Source organism: Mandrillus leucophaeus, unplaced genomic scaffold (genome assembly GCF_000951045.1).
Source record: "Mandrillus leucophaeus isolate KB7577 unplaced genomic scaffold, Mleu.le_1.0 Scaffold682, whole genome shotgun sequence".
Taxonomy (NCBI): domain Eukaryota; kingdom Metazoa; phylum Chordata; class Mammalia; order Primates; family Cercopithecidae; genus Mandrillus; species Mandrillus leucophaeus.
In genome coordinates, this window is record NW_012107386.1 from 1,625,691 (window position 1) to 1,648,553 (window position 22,863).

The window sequence follows — 22,863 nt, forward strand, 5'->3', positions numbered from 1 at the left end:
AGCAGGGGAATGATAGAGACAGGAGGCAACCAAGGGTTTCCCCGGTGAAGCCCCACTCTCAAGCCTAAAATAGCTCAAAGGCTGAAAAACCAGACTGCTGGTCCTGGAGAATCTCCAATCGGCCTGCGCGCTAGGGCGACGGGGTGGAGCCTTGGGAAGTTCGTGCTGTTTGCAGGGGGTAGGAGCCTGACCTCTCCTGTTCCTGTGTGGTAACCTGGTATTCAGTCTGTGAGATGGGGGCCTGTTAACAGGAACCCCTCTGTTTTGCTGAGTTTTTTCCTTTTCACCAGTAAATTCCATTTCCCCTCCCCCTTCAAAGTGTCTGCAATTCTAGTCTTTCCTGGTCATGTGACAGGAACCCAATTTTTTCTACACTAGCTACCCTTATATTTATGCTTTTATTGACTCCCCAAAATAATCTAGCAATGTAGGTTTTATAATCTTAATTCTAACAATAAGTAAACTGAAGCACAGACAGTGATAGAAAAATGGCCCAAGCTCAACTCAACTGGCAAACTAGAGTTGAGTTGTTTGTTTGTTTGTTTGTTTGTTTGTTTTTGAGACAGAGTCACTCTGTTGCCCAGGTTGGGGTGCAGTGGTGCGATCTCGGCATCACTGCAACCGCTACCTCCAGGGCTCAAGTGATTCTTCTCCCCCAACCTCCCAAGTAGCCGGGATTACAGGCACACACCACCACGCCCATCTAATTTTTGTATTTGTAGTAGAGATGGAGTTTCACCATGTTGGCCAGGCTGGTCTCAAATTCCTGACCTCAAGTGATCTGCCCGCCTCAGCCTCCCAAAGTGCTGGAATTACAGCATGAGCCACCATGCCCAACCATTGCTGAGATTTAAACTACATCTTTCCTAATCCAGTACCCATCTGTTCAAACCAATTTGTCCAATTTCATTTTCCAACAGTTAGTGGGTAGATTTAGTCTGTGAATGAGACCCTGGGAAAACTTTCATATGAAAGCTCCATGTCAGCTCTAGAAATCACCACCTCCTGGCCAGTGTATTCTCACTCATTAATTATACATTTTATATATAATGAATTCATTGTCAAGTGTGGGTGAAAGGAGGGGAACTCTTATTGTATAATTGCTGTAAACTTGTGGTCAGCAAAAACACAGAGAAAACTGACACATGAGTTAGTGTATTCTATTTTCCAGTTCAATTTTATGAACTTAAAAAATTTAAACTGCCTTTCTGTATTTTATTTCAAAATGATCTGTATTTTGTTTGTAAATCAGCAATATATATTAGTCTAAATGTCATGAAATTTGATGATAGTGTAACAACAAAAGAGCTATACAAGTTTAGTATGTTTGTTAATTTCTCAGTTTTTTTGTAGCATAATGCAATATACTTTTATCTTAAACATTTTAATTATTAATGAATTTTAAAATCATGAGCAAAATCATCACTTTTAATTTGAATGCATTTAAGTTTTTAATACATGTACAAGATCTTAACAAATAAGCATAAATCAAAAACATCAGAAACAATAAAACTACATGGTCATGATTACATGAATTTTTTGAAATTACTGATTGTCAAGTTAAAGTTTTTCATTTTTAATTCATTAATCATTTCCTGAAGTTTCAAGTTAAATGTTTCAGGAGTTATTTCCGTAAATTCTAGAGCTAGATTCCGAATGACCTCTAGATACATTAGATTTTTCTGTACGAAGATCACCTGTAAAAGATACAAAATTATTACATGTAAACTCTTGCAAATTTTTTAAAGTACTTTTTGGTAATATATGGCTCATAATTTTATTTCATTTCCTTTCTACTAATTTAGGGGTAAAATCATAAATTATACAAAGAAAAGTAAACATGGCATGTCATTCATTGCATTATTGGCAATACCATTTGGGAATATCTGACTTACCAACTTTATTTCATGTTCTTTCTATGAATTTGGTGGTAAAATAATACATTATGTAACAAAAGATATATATAAAATGTCATTGTTATATTATTGGCAATAACTAATAATAACACTAAACATCTATTAAACAGAAAAAATCAGACCAACTCATTTTTGGGAAAAAGCTCCAAGAAAAACTTTCACAGAGTGAAGGAGACTTGCTCTGCTACTCACTCACTGTGTGAAGGAAAGCTGCCTACTGACAGAGAATGCCACCCTAAAACCAAAGGAAAAACTTCAATTGTATGAAGTCTATAAAGTGTTTGGATGTTTTTGTTACTCTAACTGATGCAGAGATTTTTTTACAACATAGGTTTAATTTATTCACGTTTAATTTCCTCCATTTTTATCTTTCAGACTCGATGTTTTTGCTTTGAAAAACATTAATAATATAATTATGTTTTAAGTTTGGCTCAATGCTTCAGTGCATGTATGGCAAATGGGAATGATACAGTCACTTTCAAACTGGTAGATAAAGAATCCTCTGGTTTTTTTTTTTTACTCACTAGAAGGTCCAGCATTTGAAGGGCTGGAATAAAACCCTTCTTCCATGACTAATAGGACTGGATCAAGGGAACTCAGGTAAGCCAAATTGCTAGTAATTTCATTAATAATGGCAGGTTTTCTTTTGAAATGTCTTCATTTTCTTTAAGAGCAAAGTAGAAAGTTTTTTTGTTTGTTTGTTTGTTTTAAAAAAAAAGATCTGATGATCAAAATAAGGAATATATATCAGTATGTAGAACAAAAAAAAGAGTGTTTCAGTTGGTTTGCCAACTTCAAGTTTCAACATGGTCTCCAGATGAAAGGACAGGCCGTATGTAAGAGGATTAAAATGTGTGCTCATTAAATGGTTCTAGATATCAAGAGTGATTATTGCTACAGGAATGGAATGGATACCCACAGGAAATCATAACTTTATTTTTGGAGTGCTGTAATGTTTATATCATTGATTTAATTATTATTTCTTCCTCTACTTTTTCAACATAATATTGATTTTTAAAAGTATTCTTTTAAGGGTCTTACCTGTAAATTTATCCACATTGCCAAGCACATTTAGAATAAACAGGACTACATTCTGAAAAGGAGTAAAGTCACTGATGAAAGGGGCTACATCAGTATTAAGAAGAATTCGCGGTGGCAGGCCCTTCTGGAACTTAGATGTTCTTATCAAGGTTGTAGGAAAGAGGACTGCAGCTAAATAATCCACAGCCAGTGCCCAACTTCTCTCAAAATGTGCTTCTGTTTTAGAATAATAATCATATCTAAAAGACAAATGGAAAAGTACTTAATTATAATTAGTCACCTCAGAATTTCAACCTCATTACCTTCAGAAAAAATTGGTTCCTGCCAACAAACTAAATTCATAATTTTATAATTTAGAAAACAGGATTGATAATGTGATGACTTTATTCCATCCCTCAGATGGTGTGAAGATGGCTCATTAAACTTCTAAATCTAGGAAGAATCATCTCATTAATTGTTTACATTTTACATTGCATTTTATCTTCTTTAATTCAGCACATTATACTTGAATACCACCTAATAACCAAAAGTAAGGCATTTTTAAATCATACTCTTTGCCAGTGTAGAGATAAATATCAAAGGTCTAAAGCAAAATTTTTGCTAGACTCAAATATCCTTTGTGAAACTGTTGATTTCTTGAAGCCATGGAATCCTAGAAACATTGAGCTTTGTAGAAAAAAAGATGTCTGATTTTTACTATCTAATTTCTAAATAATTGGCATTTTCTACCACAGGAAGCCTCGGGTAGAAAAAAAGCCTTTGTAATTGTTAGAAAAGACTCTGTAATTATTACAAAAGCCTCTGTAACTATTTTTCCCCATAATAGGTGAGAAAGTTTAGCTTTCCCTAAGAAATGGGGACAAATAATTACAATGGAAAGATTAAAGGTATATTCAGTAGTTTTAAAACTATAAAAGTCACATCTTCTGTTTCTGTCAGCTGTTTAATCATGCTGAACAACTTGTAGTTTTGCAAACAGACTTGTTTTCCCTGAGACTCACCATGTGGTTCACCAGGTACTCACCATGTGGTTCACCAGGTACATTGTATACCCACCATGTGGTTCACCAGGTACATTCTGTTTCAAGTCTCATCATAGATATTATGTTCCTCACAAAGCTTTCCAGCCCACCTGAGGTGGAATCTACCACTTTCTTCTCTTCTATATTCCCATAACATCATATCATTCACATATTTGAAGATTTTTTTCTCTAGTTATTTCTATTATAATGTCTAGAAATTAGATTATCTGATTTTATTTTGACAGCAACATAGAAAGGATCCATTAAACAGAAGGTGCTTGCATTATGCTTGTTGAGATTAAATAAACTATAACATAACACAGATAATACCCGTTGTCTGTTTGACTCCCATGCGTGTGGGATCCTCCCTGCTCTATACTTGGAAGTGGTAGGGTGGGCAGAGTTGGATTGTTGATAACGGAAGTGTTTGGTCTGGATTCAATTCCCCTTGATACGTTACAGTCACCCACCAAGTAAAGATGAAAGGAAATGTGAAGTGATAAAGATTTTGAGCAAGGGCCACAGAGCTCCAGTAACAATGTACTAAACAAATTGGAAGTAAGTCAGAATCACTGGGACAGATGGGATGAGGGCACCAGTTCAATACACAGAAATCACAAGAGCAGTGAAGAAATTCAATAAACTCTTCAAATGCATCAGTTGAATGATTTGTTGGTCAGTTCACCTAATGATCAGATAGAATGTAGTCACTAAAGAAAGAATTAAAGTACACTTGAAATAGTTCACATAAAGTAGAAGCACAGGTATATGTAAGTCAGCCAATCTGAGGATACAGAGCCACAGAGTTATATCTCAGTATATGCAAGCTACAAAATACTCAGTATTGTCTCAAGTAAATACTCCTTAATATATATTTACCTAAAGAAAGTAACTGATGAGCTTTTAGAGTTATTTCACAGCATGTAATAGATTGCAACCATGGCCCCAGTTCTTTACCAATCCCTACAATTCTGTCTTCTGCTTTGTAACTTTCAGTACTGGTTCTTCCTACATTAGGTGATAGGCAGAAATTCCCACTCCTGACTCAGTCATGTAACTTGACATAAAAAATATAATATTAACTAGTTTGTCATAGCATAAACTTGAAATGCATTTTCACAATTTGGTTATTCTTTCTTGCAATTCTGCCATCACTATGGAAAACAACCAGGCTTGTCTGATGTAGAATGAGTCAGGGAACAGAGCTGAGCTTCCCCAGTCATCCTTGCTGCAGCCAATCAAAATCAGCCAACATGAGAGTGAACCCAGGAAAGACCAGCAGAGCTGCTTATTTAAACCCCAGACATCTGAGCAATAAACACAGTTGTACAACACTGAGGTTTAGTGGTTGTTGATTGGGCTGCTTTCTTTCAAACAGAGCTAACTTAACTCAGGGCCACACACATAGTAAATTGCAGGGCCCTGTTTTAAACCCTGTCAATCTATCTGCCTTTAAAACCCATGTTCTTTACTACTGCTTTTTGTCCTGGTGATAATAGTTACTTTATATTGAATATTTCTCATATGCCAGTAGTACATTAAGCATAACTTATGAATTTCTTAATTAATCCTCAAAATTGCACTATGTGGCATATACTATTGTTATTGCTATTTTAAAAATAAGAAAATTGAGTTTCTCCCAGTTTGAAGTCCTAGGTCAAAAGAGCCAGGATTTAAAACTCAGGTCTGTGTAACTTCAAAGCAAAGCGTCTTAATTTGTACACTATTACTTCATTTCAAGGAACAATCATTAGCCTTGAATCTTGTAATATGAATTCATAGACCTTGACAAACCAGACCTCATAAATAGGTAGATTAACAAATTAGAGCACATAAGTGGGCATTTGAAATCTTCCATAATAATCATATTAAAAGATTTACCTTTCACCAATATAAGGCTTTGAAACTATTCAAATTGCCTGAGGAACTATTATTAAACTTTCAGTGAGGTGAATTAATAGAAAATATGTATTTTTTGCTTTATTAATAGTGCACCTATATATAAATGTATCCATAACACAATATTTTATTATATTCTGAACTGATCCCAATTAAAGAGATAATAGAAGGGAATTTTTAGGTAAAAGAGTTTTTTAGTAAAAATGCTGTTTTTAACAAATACTTGTACTTTTGCAACCTACCAAATCTCCATTAAAATGACAGAAGAAATAAAATCAGAACATGTGGGGAACAACAAGATTTTGGAAGCTGGAAATTGAAAAGAACTAGTTGATAAGATTTAATAGAATCAAGAAAACTAAATTTTAAGCAACCAGAGAGGAAAGAAACGAAGAATAATGCTAATATAATTTGTAGAATTCTCCTCGATTTAAGTCTGAGTAATACTCTCTGGGTGAAAGGAGATTGCTAAAATCAGGGAGATTAAAAGACTTTAAAGAAGCAATCACATACAAAGATTTCCTTCCAGATTTCAAATAGTAGGTAACTACCACTGCTCGCCCTGGAAAGGGTAGAACAGAGGGTCGTTGCACTGTGTGAACTAATCATGGTTGAAGGTAGGAACACCACCTTGGATACAGGGGATGTAAGTGGAAATGATATACTGAATGCAAAGACGCCCTCCCCTTGCTTCTTCATTCTCTCTTGACTTTCAATAATACTAGCAGTCACACCTTGACTTCTGAAGCAGGTGAATGAAAGTGTCTCTTCTGGAAACTGGGTGAGCTCAAGAGAAAAGACTTGAAGTTATTGGAACCATAGTGTTGAGACAGCCAAATGCCTAGGTAGATAAAAAGGGGACCCCAGAGAATCTCCAACCTGCCCCACAAGTGTTTACATCAGATGCTTTTGTGCAGATAAGGAAACCTGCCCAGGTTCTTGTCTGAGCATGCCCGCATACTCACTGGTGGCATGAGGTGGAGCCACAGGGAATTTGCACCTTACACAGGGGAGGAGCCTGCTCTTTTCAGCTGGAGTGGTGGCCTGGTGTTCAAACTGTGAGGTAGGAAACATGCTAGCAGGACTCTCTCTTGGTTTGCTGAGAATAATTTTTCCTTTTTCCTTTTTGCCCCATAAATTCCATTCCCCTCACCCTTCAAAGCGTCTGTGCCTGACTTTTCCTGGTTGTGTGACAAGAACCCATTTTTTTTCTACAACAGTGTCAATATTTAAAAGGTTGCCTAAACAACCCAGCAAGATTACTTGAGAGATATGTTCTTAGTTGAAAATTTCCACTCACACAGTCAGGTCTTCTAAGTGATTCTTTTTAAATTTGAGTAGACAGTCAAGTATTACCGGATACTTGAGGAAAGCTACTAACATGAATAGAGACACCAAAACAAAATAGACCTCCAGCAACCCCCAGAAGCACCAAGTAACCAAGCAAAGGTCCTTTCCAGGGCTCATTGTGCTCACTGAAACCCTGCACCCACTCACCTGCATGCTCCCCGTCCCACAGGGCATTTGAACATGGTGGCCAAGTAAGCAAGCCACACCCTTGCTACAAGTCCTGCAAAGTGGTCCAAGGAGCTCTCTCATCTCAATAAGATCTGTTTTGGTCTATATGTTCATGTATGTCTGTATGCATGATATATATGTGATATTTTTCTATTTCCTTATGATAGTGCCAAACTTACACTCTTACAGCAACTGGGGTTATGGGTGAGTTCTTTCTTAGATTCAAACTCCATGAACTTGTGTTTTAAGCTCTTTGAATTCATTTGAGCATTTTTTTGATCTGGACCATATTTAAAAGTCATTACAGAAACAGGAGTGGGTCCTATAGGGAGGCCTCAGGTGTCTGACTGGGTCAGACAGAAACTGGACTGCGTTCAGTAGGTAGGTCTCGTTACCAAAAAATAGGAAATCATGATTTCATCTGGATGCAAAGATTCTGGAACTCCTCCATCTGGAACTTCAGCCAATTTAATGTTAAAAAAATTAAAAATCAAATAAAATAAAATAAAATAAAAAGAACTATGGACCCAGAAGTTATGCTTTTCTAGAGAAATGGGTGAATCTTACCAACAGTTAGAATTACAGTGGCCACAGTGAGAAAACTTCTTACAAAATGCAAACAGGTGCTTGTCTTCATAGTTACAACAGCTCCAAGGACAAAAAAGACTTATTCACACCTATTTTAAAACCCAAACCAAGAGGGGCCCAAACTAAAGAAATTTGTGCATTGAGATGTCTGCTTTTATTGTAAACAGCCAAGCCGTTGTTAAAAAAAATAACTGTCTATTTTTACACCAGCCATCTGACGAATCCACTCCCTTTGTCTGTACTGTTTCCCCACCAGAAGAAACCACAAAGGCTTCACTTTTGGCGTAATAATCAACCATTCCCTCAGAAAGAAAAACCCTGAATGGTGGATTTTGGGGGAGGAGAGGGTTCATATCAAATCTGGAAAGTCCCTGTGTTCAATCCTGTCTAATTGACACTTTGATCATTTTCAGAAAAACATTTGTAAGAATTAGCCCTCTCTGTTTTTTCAGTTTGATCCTGCTTCTCCCATGGTGGCTTCTCAGTGAACTGAAACTGTGCTTTTAAAACCCCTGCTCGCTATCCGTGCTGCCAATTCTGTTTACCTCTTTCTTGCTGTCGTAATCTTTACTACACCCCAAAACTCTTTCTTGGAAAAACAACTACTTATTGGTCTGTCATTCAATTGTGAAAACAAACTAACCAAAAATATTAATTAATCTGTGACTATAAGATTAAAAGTTTCTGTGCTGAGTATGGACATAAAAATTTCTTGACTAATATGAAAAAATCACATCTGTAAGGAAAATCTCAATTTGTAAGACTGCCTCCTTTTCTACACTGGCAACAAAAGGAGGACTAGGTCACTAGAAATTTACAATGAAAAAGGCGTTGTTTTAAATCTACATAACAAGCCCTGCCTTTGTTTAAGGTACTGTTCATGGCCATTGTGCCTTAACTGGGCCTTTACCTATATCCTTATTTCTTGGTTTAGGCAAATGATGTTATTTAAACTTGAAGTCTAAGCTCTTTATCTCTGAAATGTAAATTTTCTACCTGCCCTTATGTAAGAGACATTCCTTTGGAAATGCAAATTTAGAGAGAGCTAAGGAAAAAACGAAAACGAAGGAACTATTCAGAAACTTGTAAGTGAACACTTCCAAAAGTTTTATCTTTTTCTTCTCTCTCTCACTCTCTCTCTCACACACACACACACACACACACACACACACACGTAAAGGAGGGTTTTGGCCATATGGGCACATAGCCTGCTTCATTGGCCAGAAAAAGACAATTTTGGATCCAGATATTCTTTAATAAATTAATGAGTGTGTATTACTGTAGCTGGCACATGACTAAAACTTTTAGAATAAAATCATAATGATATGGACAGGAGGCAGAGAAATACTGGGTAGAAGAGGGCAGTTCCCCAGCAAAGTCCCCACCCATAAGCCTGGGCCCATGGCCCTAAATGAGAACTTCACATCTCTGTTTTCCCACCCAAATGTTGCTTTTTCCAAAACTACTCTGGCCCTCCATGTCCCCCATCCCGTACCCATAAAAACCCCAAACTCCACTGGCAGAGGAGCAGAGTGGTGTGGCAGAGAAGAAGAGAAGAAACATTTGTACATTGAAAAGGCAGCAGGATAGTCAGAGAGGAGTTGTTATCTTCCCACTTCATCCCCTTTCCAGCTCCCCATTTATCCCACTGAGAGCGGCCTCCATCAATCTATAAAATCTCTGCATTCACCATCCTTCAGGTCCATGTGACCTAATTCTTCCTGAACACTGGACAAGTACCCGGGTACCAAGAGGGCAGGATGTAAAAGTCTGTCACCCTGACTTTTCACTGAGCTGGTTAACACTTAATCATCCATGGACAGTAACTACTGAAAGAGTATTAATTGTAACACACCCCTAGATGGTACCATTAGGCCAGAGCCCAAAAGCACTTGCCCCAGCCTTCAGCCCTGGCACCCACTCACCTGCATGTACCCCATCCCACAGGGCATTTGAACATGGTGGCCAAGTAAGCAAGCCACACCCCTGTTATAAGTCCTGCAAAGGGGTCCAGGGAGCTCTCCCATCTCGATAAGATCTGTTTTGGTCTATATGTTTATATATGTCTGTATGCATGATATATATGTGATATTTTTCTATTTCCTTATGATAGTGCCAAACTTAAATTATGAAAGAGCTGTATTTAATTGACTCAAGGAAAATAAGTGCCTATATAATTTAAGTATTATTTCAGAAAAACAAGAACTAACCCAAATGCTTTGCACATTTACATTACTACAGTAAACCTGGTAGAAAAAAATAAGCTTATGTCATCTCTATATTACAAAATTTGTCAGACAAAAAAATAAGCAAATCACTAGATGATTAACATTTGATTTTTATGAGCCATTCAAACATAATTTTAAAAACAGGTAAGTTAAATGGACATAAGCAAGATAAAATTCCCATGTAAAAGATGTCCTTTGTATACCAAAATTTTTTTCTTAACAGCCATATCATCGAGAATGGAAAGTTGAGGCTGAGGGAAGTCTATACAAACAACAATTTAATTCTCAGGCCCAAAAAGAAAAAAACCTGAAAAATAGTGTCAGCAAAGAGAGTCAAACTTTGTAAAATATTTGAAGGGATTTATTCTGAGACAAATAAGAGTGACCATGGCCCATGACATAGCCCTCAGGAGGTCCCAAAAACATGTGCCCAAGGTGGCTGGGGTGCAGCTTGGTTTATACGTTTTAGAGAAGCATGAGACATCAATAAAATACATTTGAGAAATACAATTGTTTGGTCCAGGAAGGCGGGACGATTTGAAATAGGGGTTGGGGGTGGATCCAGGCTATAGGAAAATTTAAACATTTTCTGGTTCAACAATTGTTTGAGTTTGTCTAAAAACCTGGGATTAATGAAAATATTCAAGTTAAAATAAAAGAATGTGATGACTACGGTACTTTTGATGTCTCATAGTGGCTGCTTTAGAGAAAATAGATAACAAATATTTCCTATTCAGACCTTTAAAAAGTGCTAGACTCTCAGTTAATCTCTTCAGGACTGGGAGGGCCTGGAAGAAAAAGATCTAGCTATGTTAACAGAGATTCTTTACAAATGCAAATTTCCCCCACGAAGGACAGCTTTGCAAGCCATTTCAAAATATGGCAAAGAAACATGTTTTGGGGTAAAATATTTTGTTTTTCTTCTTTGTCACATATGCCGTAGTCATGTTGGAAAGTAAGTTATGATACATAGGGTTAAATAAAACCCATCTGATGACAATTTATGGTTCATAGGGCATGACTCCCCAGACCCCTTAGGTAGGAATTTGGGCAAGATTTTAAAAAATCAAAGCTTAGTCTTCAATAGAGATAATATTTTGCCTCTTCTACAGTTTTTTATTGCAGAGGGACCAAAGGTATTTGGGACGGTTAATAAACGTATTTTGTGCCACACTGACAAATTCACCAGGAGAAAACACACGCTCCTGGAAAGTATAATTCATAGATTTATTAGTCTACAGATTACTGGTACAACAGTTCACAATTGCTTGTTTCCTAGTGTTTACTGGAAATTAAGGTAAATAGGAGTTAAGATTCTTAATTATATATAACTGAAATAGTTAGAAATAAAGAAAACAAAGCTATATGCAAGTAGACAGGTAAAATGTGCTTTTGGTAAGAAAAGCTATAATATATGAGGATGTTTTGTTTTGTTCAAGAAACAGAAGAGCAAATTTTATACTGGTATAGAATGACCTGTTGTTCCAAAATGAGAAGAGAAGAAGTATAGGACAAAAATTGAATGTATAAGAAAGTTATAAAAGGTTTGTGAAAGATAAATCTTGTGAAAAAATTTGTGTTGATCAAGCTGGCTAAAATTAGAAGAGAATTATTTCTATGTTTTTCTAAAAATTGAGCATTAATATCAAAGGTACACTGATGCAAAATTAGAATTTGTTTCCTTGTGTTAAGCCAAGGTTTTCTTGGAGTATTGGTCTGTTCTTAGTAGGACATTGTGAAAAGCTTTTCTTTACCCTTGAAGTAATCGTCCTAGAAAACAAAGATTCTGCATTTTACTAAGATAATTTCCTGTGCTTCATGTTGTCTTCATTTGGTTTTTTGATCATGTAAACAACTGAGTCCTCTCTATAAAAGATCGAACGTTTTTCTATAACTGTAATTTTTCTGTGTTTGCCTTTAAAATCTTTAAATTATCACTCTGGTTAAAATGGATGACTATTAATATTTAGAAGTGATCTGTGATCCTATTTTATCAAGTATTTTAAACCTTTGATATTTTTGGCAAGCTTCCAAAAAATGAAATTCTAAATCAAGTATTTTTATTGACCTCAAATTAACTTTGGGATTTTGCAGGTGAACCTTTGGAACATCTCAGAAAGATAGCCCTCCTTATAAAAAGAGAGATATTAAAGTAATTGGGCCTATTTGATAAATAATATGGAAAGCATTATCAAATAACAAGTAATGTTAAACTTTCTTTAAGTTGTATTTGTATGGATGTGTTATTAATATATGTTCCAGAAATTTTATGAAATTCCTAGAAATCTGATCATTCCATTGGACCGAATGAGAATTCCCAGAACTGTTACAAAGAGACTGATTGATTCATAAAACTTCTAACCAACATCAAGTCAAACAAGAATTAATTGATTACTAAGAAAATGCTTTGGCAGATTTTCATGCTATGTCAGCCAGAAGTGAAGTTGTTTGGATAAGCAATTTGAACAAATATCATGAGATTGACTCAAGTCAAATTACCTATGATAACCCATTTAGTAAGCAAGCTATTGACCTGATTTGGAAATACAAAACTGACTTTTTTTTTTTTGGAGATGGAGTCTCACTCTGTCACCCAGTCCCCAGTCTCTGGAGTACAGTGGCGCAATCTCAGCTCACTGCAACCTCTGCCACCAGGTTCAAGCAATTCTTCTGCCTCAACCTCCCCAGTAGCTGGTACTACAGGCATGCGGCACCATGCCTGACTAATTTCTGTATTTTTAGTAGAGACGGGGTTTCCCATATTGGCCAGGCTGGTCTGGAACTCCTGACCTCATGATCCGCCCACGTTGGGCTCCCAAAGTGCTGAGTGTGCCAGTCAAAACTGACTTTTAAAAAAATATTTTTTAAAAAATTAAAATTTTAATTTATAATATATAATATATAATATATAATAAATATATTAAATATATATATAAATTCAATGTTAAATATGGACTCATGGAATGCACAGATGGCCTCCTAGTCCTTCCTGGGTCCTAAAAACTTCCATTATTAAAAGCTCTATACTCATCAAGGAAGAGATAAAATAATCCAAATTATGAGGAAAATATTGGTGGAGTGACTATTCTGAAATGAGGAAAATATTGGTGGAGTGACTATTCTTATCACCAATATTTGGTTTGTTAAACTGATAATGCTGGTAATATAATAAAAACCTCAAGTGATACATTTTTGGCACATGCTGGATCATTTGAACACAGACAAATATATTTAATTCATTTGTCACCTTCACTGCATATTTTCTGGTTTTATAGGTGTTTTTCTATGCAGGAAGGCTAATGCTATAACAATAGTGAAAAGGTTATTGGAAAGTGTCTTTATGGGGCATTCCTGGAAACATCTCTAGCAATATAGGTACTCATTTTACCAGAAAAGTTGTAAAACAGTTTAAAAAGGTATTAGAAACACAGTGGCATTAGACAAAGCTAACGGAATTTGTTGGATTGCATTGGTAAAAGGTCCTACTGATTGATAGCAATCAAATCCACTCCTGTAGGAAAAGACAGATTGACTCTGTGAAATAGTTATTGGAAGGCCTATGTCTCTAATAATAAAACCTCATATATCTCATGTTTTTCTAAATTCTGATATGACTCAAAATTGTGAGACTTCAATGCATTTTGCCAAAGCATATTTTCACCAGATGAAAGAAGCCCTTTGTGGCCCACCAACTGATAACAACCAGATCATTCATGATCTAGAACCTAGAGATCAGTTCTTTTGGAAACGACACCAAAGAAAGACTGCCCTTGAACTCCATCAGAAGGGACCACACCAAGCTCTTTTTTGCAGCACAACTTCAGGGATTTGAGTCTTGGATCCACATTTCTCAACTTGAGAGAACCCCTCCAGACCCTTGGGACTGTACACCCACTGGAGACCTCTAGGTAAAGCTTACTAGGGACGTTTTTTTTCCCCCAGAAGAAGATGGCATCCTTGATGTAGACAGCTTTCCCAAAATCATGAATAAAGTCTTTTCTCGAAACTCTGTCAACATGAAGTCTTTTCCCCCTTTCCTTTTTGGCCCATGTTTCTTTTCTGTTTATACATGGCAATGTAATGTGATAATGAAGATTTCATAATCAATTACTTCTGCATGGAACTTAACTGAGTATTGCATATGTCATGTTAAACCTAAATCCTCACATGATCTTAGAGATACTCTGGTTAATCCTGTAAGAAATTTCACTGATATTCCATGTGCAATATCTAGTTCTTTCTAAACAGCTAGACTTTTAGACTGAAATATTCAGACTGCCTGTTTAAATCTAACAGTAGGCAAAACCTATAATGAGAGTTTGGTAGTTAAATTAAGCCAGAATTGAATTTGAAAAACAAAAGGAAGATAATTCGACGTTTGTAGGCAAATTTATAACCCTAATCCTTTAGTTGTTAGTATCTTCTAACCATACAATGATTAAAAAATGAGGCCTTAGACAAATATTACTAATGCTGACTCATAATGCTGACTCATAATGCACAAGGCATCTCAAACAGGAGACTATCTGTAGGGTTCTTCCGGAATATGTTTTTATTTGTGGAGGATTTAACAACCAACCATATATGTGGGCAAATCCATGTCTCAATAATTGCAAAATAAGGAGCCATTGGCAATTAAGAGATTCCAAGGGTACTCCTGTCACTCCATAACTAATTGGAAACTTGATATTGGTCTGTAACTCTTAATTTGAACTATGGAATAAAGAGGAGTTTACCAGCAGGTATGAATTCTTCTTAATGGGTATTGTTGGGTAGAAAATTCCTTCCCTGGCTTTGTATAAATGTAAAGGAGGTTATGCTTAGAAATATGTCTCATGCATTAGTTACTATAGCTGATTCTACTGCAAACGCTGTAATTGTCCAGCAAACTTCTTTAGATTTTCTTACTAAAGGCATATTAGGTAACCAGCTTGCTTTGGACTACCTTTAGGGAGGAATATGTGCACTAGCTAACAATCCCTGCTGTACTTAAGTAAATTCATCAGGTAGAGTAGAAGCTCAGTTGTAAGAAATCAGCAAACAAGCTAATTGGTTAAAACAAGTAGATTTTTATTCTGGCTTATTATTTATATATTTGATTTGTGTTGGTTCAATTGATGGATGGAGGCTCCTTCAGTCTCTTAGTATTAGCCTCCTGATAGCCATCGTAATAGTCTCCCTGGCACACCTTAACCTCCCCAGAGTCTTAAATCCTTTTATGCAGCTATTCATTCTATGTCAAATGGTCTCACTAAAATTAGAATAATGAAAACATAAAGAGAACATACCAGTCAACTGTCCTGATGTGTGAACTGTGAATTCCATACTGATACCAAATCAATCAATGATGAAAGTGACAGAGAGTGGTGTCAATGTCCAAGGTTTTGGTCAGCTTCTCAAAATTGAGAGGCAGACCAAAAGGTGGGAAATTGTTAAATTAAATTTGGTCTAAAATTGCCACCATATATAGCAAACTGCAACTTAATGTAGTTTGTAAACAAACTGCAACCGAACTTAAGAGTATTTTCTTGTAACAAATATGAGTCTCATCAAATCATGGCAGCTGAGCTTCAGCCAATCACAGGCTGCCAACTGATCAAACCATACCTATATAAGGCAAATTTCTCATCACACTATGTCCAAATCAGGCAAATGCTGAGCTGTAACCAATCAAAGTGTTTCTATATGTCACTTTCTTTTTCTGTCTGTAAATACTGCCTGCCCACATCACTGGGTGAAGCTCTCTGAACCTCTACTGGTTCAGGATGATACTGATTAATGAATCATTCATTGCTTAAGTGAACTCTGCTACATTTATCTGTCTACAGTTTTTCTTGTAACAGTGTCTATGATTAAATAATAAAGGTCATCTACATATTTATATTTTATTTTGTCTTGTACAATTAGGAAAATGTGTTTTCTGCTGCTTGTTTGTTTGTTTCTTCATGCAAGGCTTTTTTTTCTCAAAATTTTCCCTTTCTTCATAAAACACCTTTTTAAGCCTGATCATGTTAAAATATTTACACATCCTCATTATAATCTCCAATGGTTAGGCTTATTATTTAATATAAAGATTGAAAAATACTCTAGAAGAAGAAGAAAAATATATAAATAATGCCCAGAATTATTTAGCATATTAAATAAAGATACTTTAAAGATCTTACCTGTCTTCAAAACTTTCGATAGTATCTGCCAAGGTTGAAGTATGTGCAGCCCATAAGTACTTCAACAGATCATCAAACTTACTAAAAGGTGACTGCAAATACTAAGGTAAAGAAGTCAAATGTATTAATATTTAAGCAACTATACAATACTTCTCCCTGAAATTTAGTCATGTTCAGATATATAATTTAGCAATATTCTACATAAAAGAAGAATTTTATTTCTAAGTAAAAATATGTATATGGCCTTAATGCCTAACACTCGTTAAAGAACACAAAAATATCATTAGTTTTAATAATAGCATATGCATCTGTAAGTATTGAACCTCAAGTATTTTCAGACTTTATATTTTATACAGATCATAAGGTCTTTATTTTTTCCTATTAACACTGCTAAAATTACCATAAAATCATGAGTAACAAAAATATCTTATTAAAATATTTCATTAGATCTGAACTAATGCAATAATCTACTGAAGTACTAGTAAATATATCTTTTCTTCATTGAGTTTAGTCAAATTTCTTCTAATATCCTAGTGGACATGAAGATTCAATTAATCAGAATAGCCTCTTCACCATTCAGCCAAATATCCTGTATGCTCACCATTTTTTATAATGTATTTGAGGCAAGAAGAATGGATAGATTTATGTTAATGCTGTATTGAGGCAGTAGGTATTAATTACTCAGAGCACTCTACTATACAATATATTTTTAATATATCATGCATAACAATTTACATTTGCATACTAAGGAAAATATTATGCAATGCACAAAAAATCCTAGATGAAATGATATGACAAAATAAATTCTCTTCCTATCTCCTAAGATTATAAAGAAGGAACCTGGTAAAAGGTGTTCCACTTGTTCATTGTCTCAAGGAAGGATGAACGACAGCTGGAAACATCATAACAAAACTTCCTCTCATTCTTGGGTGGGGGCAAAAGCCTGACTTCGTCTGATGATATCCCCATTATACCAGAATCAACCGCAGCAAGGAAGGGTAATGAAGACAGAAAATAATTCAAATCTGTAAGAACAAAAGATTTATTATTACCACAAGCACTAACAAATTTCAAAGAGGATATTTTTAAGGAAGGTATAAGTCATTAAAAAAATTCACAGACCCAGAAACATGAAAAAAGCTAAACACTAGGAAAAAAATATTGAGCAAAAATCCCCTTAAGGGTCAAATACATAATTTTGATTGTGTTTCTGTTAATAACCCCATAATCATAAATATATAACATGTTGGCTAAAGTAGTTGACTATGATATTTCAAAACAAAAAGTAATTTTAATGGATTTCGTAATAGTCAGTTTTCAAAGTATTAAGTAGAAATGGAAGAAAGTTATCAACTTTTCCTCAGAATGGTACAAAACCTCTCATTACGGTTTTATTGTGAATTGTATTTGTAGTTTTCTCTAAAATATTTTAACATGATTATAGCCTTGGTAAATGAATGTTTTCTATTTTATATATGTAAGTTTAATTTGTAACCATGATATAACTACATTTTTATCTTATTTTATGCCTTTAAAGCAAAAATTTTGGGTAAGTTTTGACAATAGATCATTGGATAATTGGACTGACAATCAAAGAAGACTATTTTTACATTTTTAAAAATTTTACCTATGTATAACCTATTCCAGCAGACTCAGACATTTTCATTAGTTGGATATTAGGCTTATACTGATTTCCACTAGAAATTAGTGACATAGAATATTTCATCCTAGACAGGCATTTGTGAATGGAGTCCTATGCCACAGTGTAGCTGGCTAATCCTCCAAACTACTAAACCAATCTAAGAATAACAAACTCTGAATTCTAGTTCTGTGGCCACTACTATTTGTGGGTCTTTTAAAAGAACAATTAGGGATAGTAAGAGGAAAATGCTTAAGGATACATATGGTGTATGTCGCTCTGAAAAAGTGAAATTTAATGTGGTCATGTTTCTAACTATTGGGAAATACCTCTAAGGATTTGTGGTATAAATTGTTTTCATTACTAAAGCATAAAATTAAACGAAAGAATTAGAAAATACCTTCTGGTTATTTTAGCGTTAAAATATATGATTAAAGCCTGAGATTACTGATTGGTATAATGAATTGCAGTAGGTATTAATCTCTGGCATGTTTATGGGTTTCAATATTAACCACATCTGGTCTGAGCAAAATGAAAAAGCATCATTTGTCTTGATGTCTCACTTCTCATCGTTCCTTATTCTGGAGATTCTTTGTTATCAGTTGGACCTCCCACCTAACTGCCAGAACTGGCCTCTCAGAGGCCATTGCTTTTGTAGAATCTTATTTTTGTCATTCTGTGAAAAGCTGAACACGTCCTAAGGAATCATTATTGACGTTGTGGTTGTTAAATCTCTTAATGTGACCTAAAGACCATAAGGTACATGGTGAAATAGATTCTTTTTTAAAATAGGAACAAGGTTGTTTTAGTTCTGTCTCTGTCCCTAAGATTTTAGATTTGAATGCTTTCTTTCAGGAAAGGTTAAAATCTATTTTGCCACTTAAATGAACATACCAGCCCACCAACTGTCCACAGAGACGCACATGTGATCTCCAGATTCATAGCCACAGTTTGTCTGTCGGGTTGGATCAGCTAATCTGCCTGGAGGAGAGAGGATGCACAGTTGTATTTATTATACACATTTTGGAACTGGCTGTAACTACTGCTTAACCACGTAGATTTTGTTTGTAGATACAAAAGCATTTATTTCTGAATGATATATGTTGGTATTCCCATCATTCTTTTCTATCTTTTATTTTTTAGACCCCAATAAATTTCTTTTCTTTTCCTTAACAACAACACAGTTTTCTACTTTTGAATTATAGGTCCTAAATATTATTTGCTTTTGTAAGGATTCTCTCTTCTATTTCCTCCTCTACCTCCTAATCGAAACTATGAAGCAATATGCATACACATAAAAAGAGATGATCAAGAGTCAAAACAAACCCCTGCTCCACCACTCACTAGCTTGACTTTATCTAAATAACCTCTAATGCCTTAGTTTTCTCATCTACGACATGGGGATAATAATATTAACTACATTATAAGGTTGCGATGTGAGGTGAGAAGAAGCACCAAAGGTGTTTCAAGTGTAATATGCATTATGTAAATATTAGAAAATAATCATTGCTTTTCTTCCAAATGAAATTACTCTTTTCTTAACCTCTCTCTCACACACAATATTTTCTTTATTGGCTGTGTTATCAGTGTGGACTGGGAAGCAGGCACCACTCTTTCTCATGAGCTTCTATCAACCAGAACAAAAGTATCTTTCAATTCATGCATATTTTATCCCAAAACGTAACTTCTGTCTATACACTGTAAGGTACTTTACTTCCAAGAGGAAGCAAATGTTTTACAGAGAAAGATCCTCATGCACAATGTGATGATTCTTTATAACCTCTTATCATAATTGGAACTCTAAGAAATTCAAACTAATTTGACATCACTTTGTATATCCCCTTGACTGTTCGGTTCATCTCATTGCTTAGAAAGGAGTGTGGCACTTAGTAGAATTTCAATAAATATTTGTGAAATGCTCAATAGATGAGATGTGATGTCTTTTCACAGGTGATAACTATGTCTTATGCCTCATTGAACTTTCTAATAATAACGCAAAACCCACAAAAGAAGGATTTATGAATAAGGAGAAGGATAGGTAGAAAAACAAATACTATAAGGGAAAAGAGAGCAAGATAAAGAATCAATTTTTAAAAGCATGGTAGGGTATATACAGAGTATAATTTCCCAAACACTTCTTAGGTCTACTGGTAGATCATTACAATGAAAACAAGAGTCATTCTTACCTGTCTTATATTGCCAGCCATATTGCAGAGGCAATCCCCATAAAATATTTTGTTCATTTTCTGGTGCAAATTTTGCAAAATACCTGGCCGTCTGGTTCAATAGGATTTTATACATCCCCATTCTCTCAAGGTATACCCACGGATTAATAATGTACACGCTGTTCTCCACCCTGTAGTCACTGAGCTGACCAGGACTCTCCTTCCACAGAGGGGGCTCTATATCTGAGAGATTGGAAGTCCCTGCTAAAGAAGCAGAAAAGTAACCAACTAGTACACAAACCCAGGAAGGAAGAAAAGCCATTGTGCCGGAGCTGGGGATTGAGATTGTGGCAGGGCTTTTATTGGAGAATGGAAGAGGAAGTCATGATATTTGATTACCTGACTTTGCTTTTTTTTTTTTTTTTTTTTTTTTCCTGGTTAGGGTGAAAATGTAGAGGAAATTGATGTATTAGCTAATATTTAGTATACTTAAATTTTCCAGCCTCTTCAGTGTCAGAATACTGTGTCAGAACCTAAATACAAAGTTAGGCTTGTTTATAATGTATTAGATAAAACTATTTATCAACAAAAACCTTCCAGAAGTTTCCCAGGCTACATTGCAACTACAAAATACATCACAAATGGCTTTTGAAGCTTCCCTCTCATAAAAAGACTTTAACATATTTCATGGAAAATATTAAATAGCTGAAGATGGAAATACTAGGATTTATAATAATGTGCAAAGGTGTACTAGAAAATATATGTGATCCAGTTGTAATACAACTTTCTGCTTCAAGAAAGAAGCTTAAAGAATATCTAATTAGCTCAATTCAATAGTGAAAGTCAGCCTACTGGGGAAAAAAACCTGCTAGGTAATTCTTAATATCTATTTTTCATTCTTTATTTGTAAAAGAATCATAGAATTTTAGCTGGGAATATGGTTTCCCAGAATTAAGGCTAAATTTCCAGTTTTCTTTGCACAAGCAACCACGTGACTAAGTGTGGACCACAGAGATATAAACAGAAATAGTGTCCACAGTTTCTGGGACATGTCCTAAGATGGAGGGCACATGTCAATTCCTCTTCCCTTCCTCCATGTTGTGGTTTGGATTATTGATGTGATAGTTGAAATTCAATCCCGACACCTAAACACAAGGCACTATTTTAGGGATAAAAGAATGCAAAGTTGGAGGTGGCTTGAGTCCCAGAGAACTGTGGAGCCATAAGATGCCCTTGAATTCCTATATCTGAGTTTTGCCTGAGAAAGAAACACCCTGCTCTCTTGTTTCAACCACTGTTGTTGAGGTTTTATTCACACATTGTCAAAATTCTTGCCTTATTAATAGGTAATGCAGCTGAAAAGCTCAATTATTCACATAATTAGATCCATATGCTTCGTAGTAGGTCAATGGTAGTGCTCGCTCCTGGCATGGTCCATATTAAACATCCTACAGCATGATTCCACTCTTTTTTCCTGTCATATTATTTACCTAATAGCCATTTGATAATTAATAAATTTTCCGGAATATTAATATAAAAGGGAATGATAGGAATTGCTATTGTGGATGAATAATGCAATCATTCTGGAATTTTAAAAGTATATTAATCTTTATAAAAATAAATACATGAATATGTACTATAAGATATGTTTCTCTAAAACCAAATGCCAGATTGTTCTCAATGGAGAAATCTTAAGAGCACTCCCTTTAAAGTCAGAAATAAAGTAAAAATGACCACCAGCATTATAATCATTTAACTTTTGTTTGAGGATACCAAACAATAAAGTTAGTAAAGATAAATACATTAGAAGTATAAAATTGAGAATGAAGATGTGCTAGTACTTTTTTTATAGATGACATGACAGTGTTCAGAAAATACAAGAGAATAAACTGGAAGGGTAACTACAAAGAAAAAATTTACTAAAGTGGTTAAGAGCTAAATTACTATATATAAATCAATAGCTTTTATATATAAAAGCAATTGGGAAATATAATAGACGAAATGGAAGAAAAGTCCTCATTTTAATGTTAACAAAAGGGCCAACATATAAGTGTCTAATTATGATAGATCTGTTTGGAAAAATCTTTAAGACTGCGAAATAATTGAACAGTTTTAAAATCATACAATGTTTCTCAATAGACTCAACCTTATCAACATGTTAATTTAAAAATTTGTACAATAAATGAGAAATATTAATTAACAAGATTTTTAGACGTGCTTTCTAGAAAGATTTTTAGAACCACTGAGGCTAAAATTTGTCAAAAAATAAATTGTGAAGAAAATAGAAAAACTCTAATAATAATGGATAATAATAGTGAAAGGAAACTTTCCATAACAGGTATTAGAAGATTATTACAAGCCCTCAAAAATTAAAGTAATACACTACAGTCATTGATGTAATGGTGTAACCAGTTACTCATTAAAGAAAACAGAAATACTGAACTATATTGGAGAAAGATTTTAAACGAAGACCAAAATACAATGAGAATTTAATGCGAGCTATACTGGAACTAGTAGTTATTGGAATCCCCATATACAGTGGGAACAAAGTAAGAGTACATCTTGATGGAAAGATATTTGTTAAAGATATAAAAGAAATAATGTCCATAGTAGAATCTGGATCTTCTTGTGCAAAATTACTAATAGAAGAGGAAATTAGTTAGACGCTTACAAACAAACCTCA

The 22,863-nt window shown here is 35.0% G+C and overlaps 1 protein-coding gene across 1 annotated transcript; it reads right to left on the minus strand.

Annotated features, from left to right (window-relative positions):
* Positions 1-1,426: 1,426 nt before the first annotated feature.
* LOC105555387 (chromosome unknown open reading frame, human C6orf58) lies at positions 1,427-20,508 on the minus strand. The gene is made up of 6 exons (XM_012002312.1): positions 20,202-20,508; positions 18,910-18,996; positions 17,217-17,401; positions 16,377-16,477; positions 2,958-3,196; positions 1,427-1,697 (listed from the first exon to the last, which is right to left on the minus strand). The coding sequence occupies exons 1-6, from the start codon at positions 20,500-20,502 to the stop codon at positions 1,618-1,620; spliced, it is 993 nt and encodes a 330-aa protein (XP_011857702.1). The 5' UTR covers positions 20,503-20,508; the 3' UTR covers positions 1,427-1,617.
* Between the last annotated feature and the right edge of the window lie 2,355 nt (positions 20,509-22,863).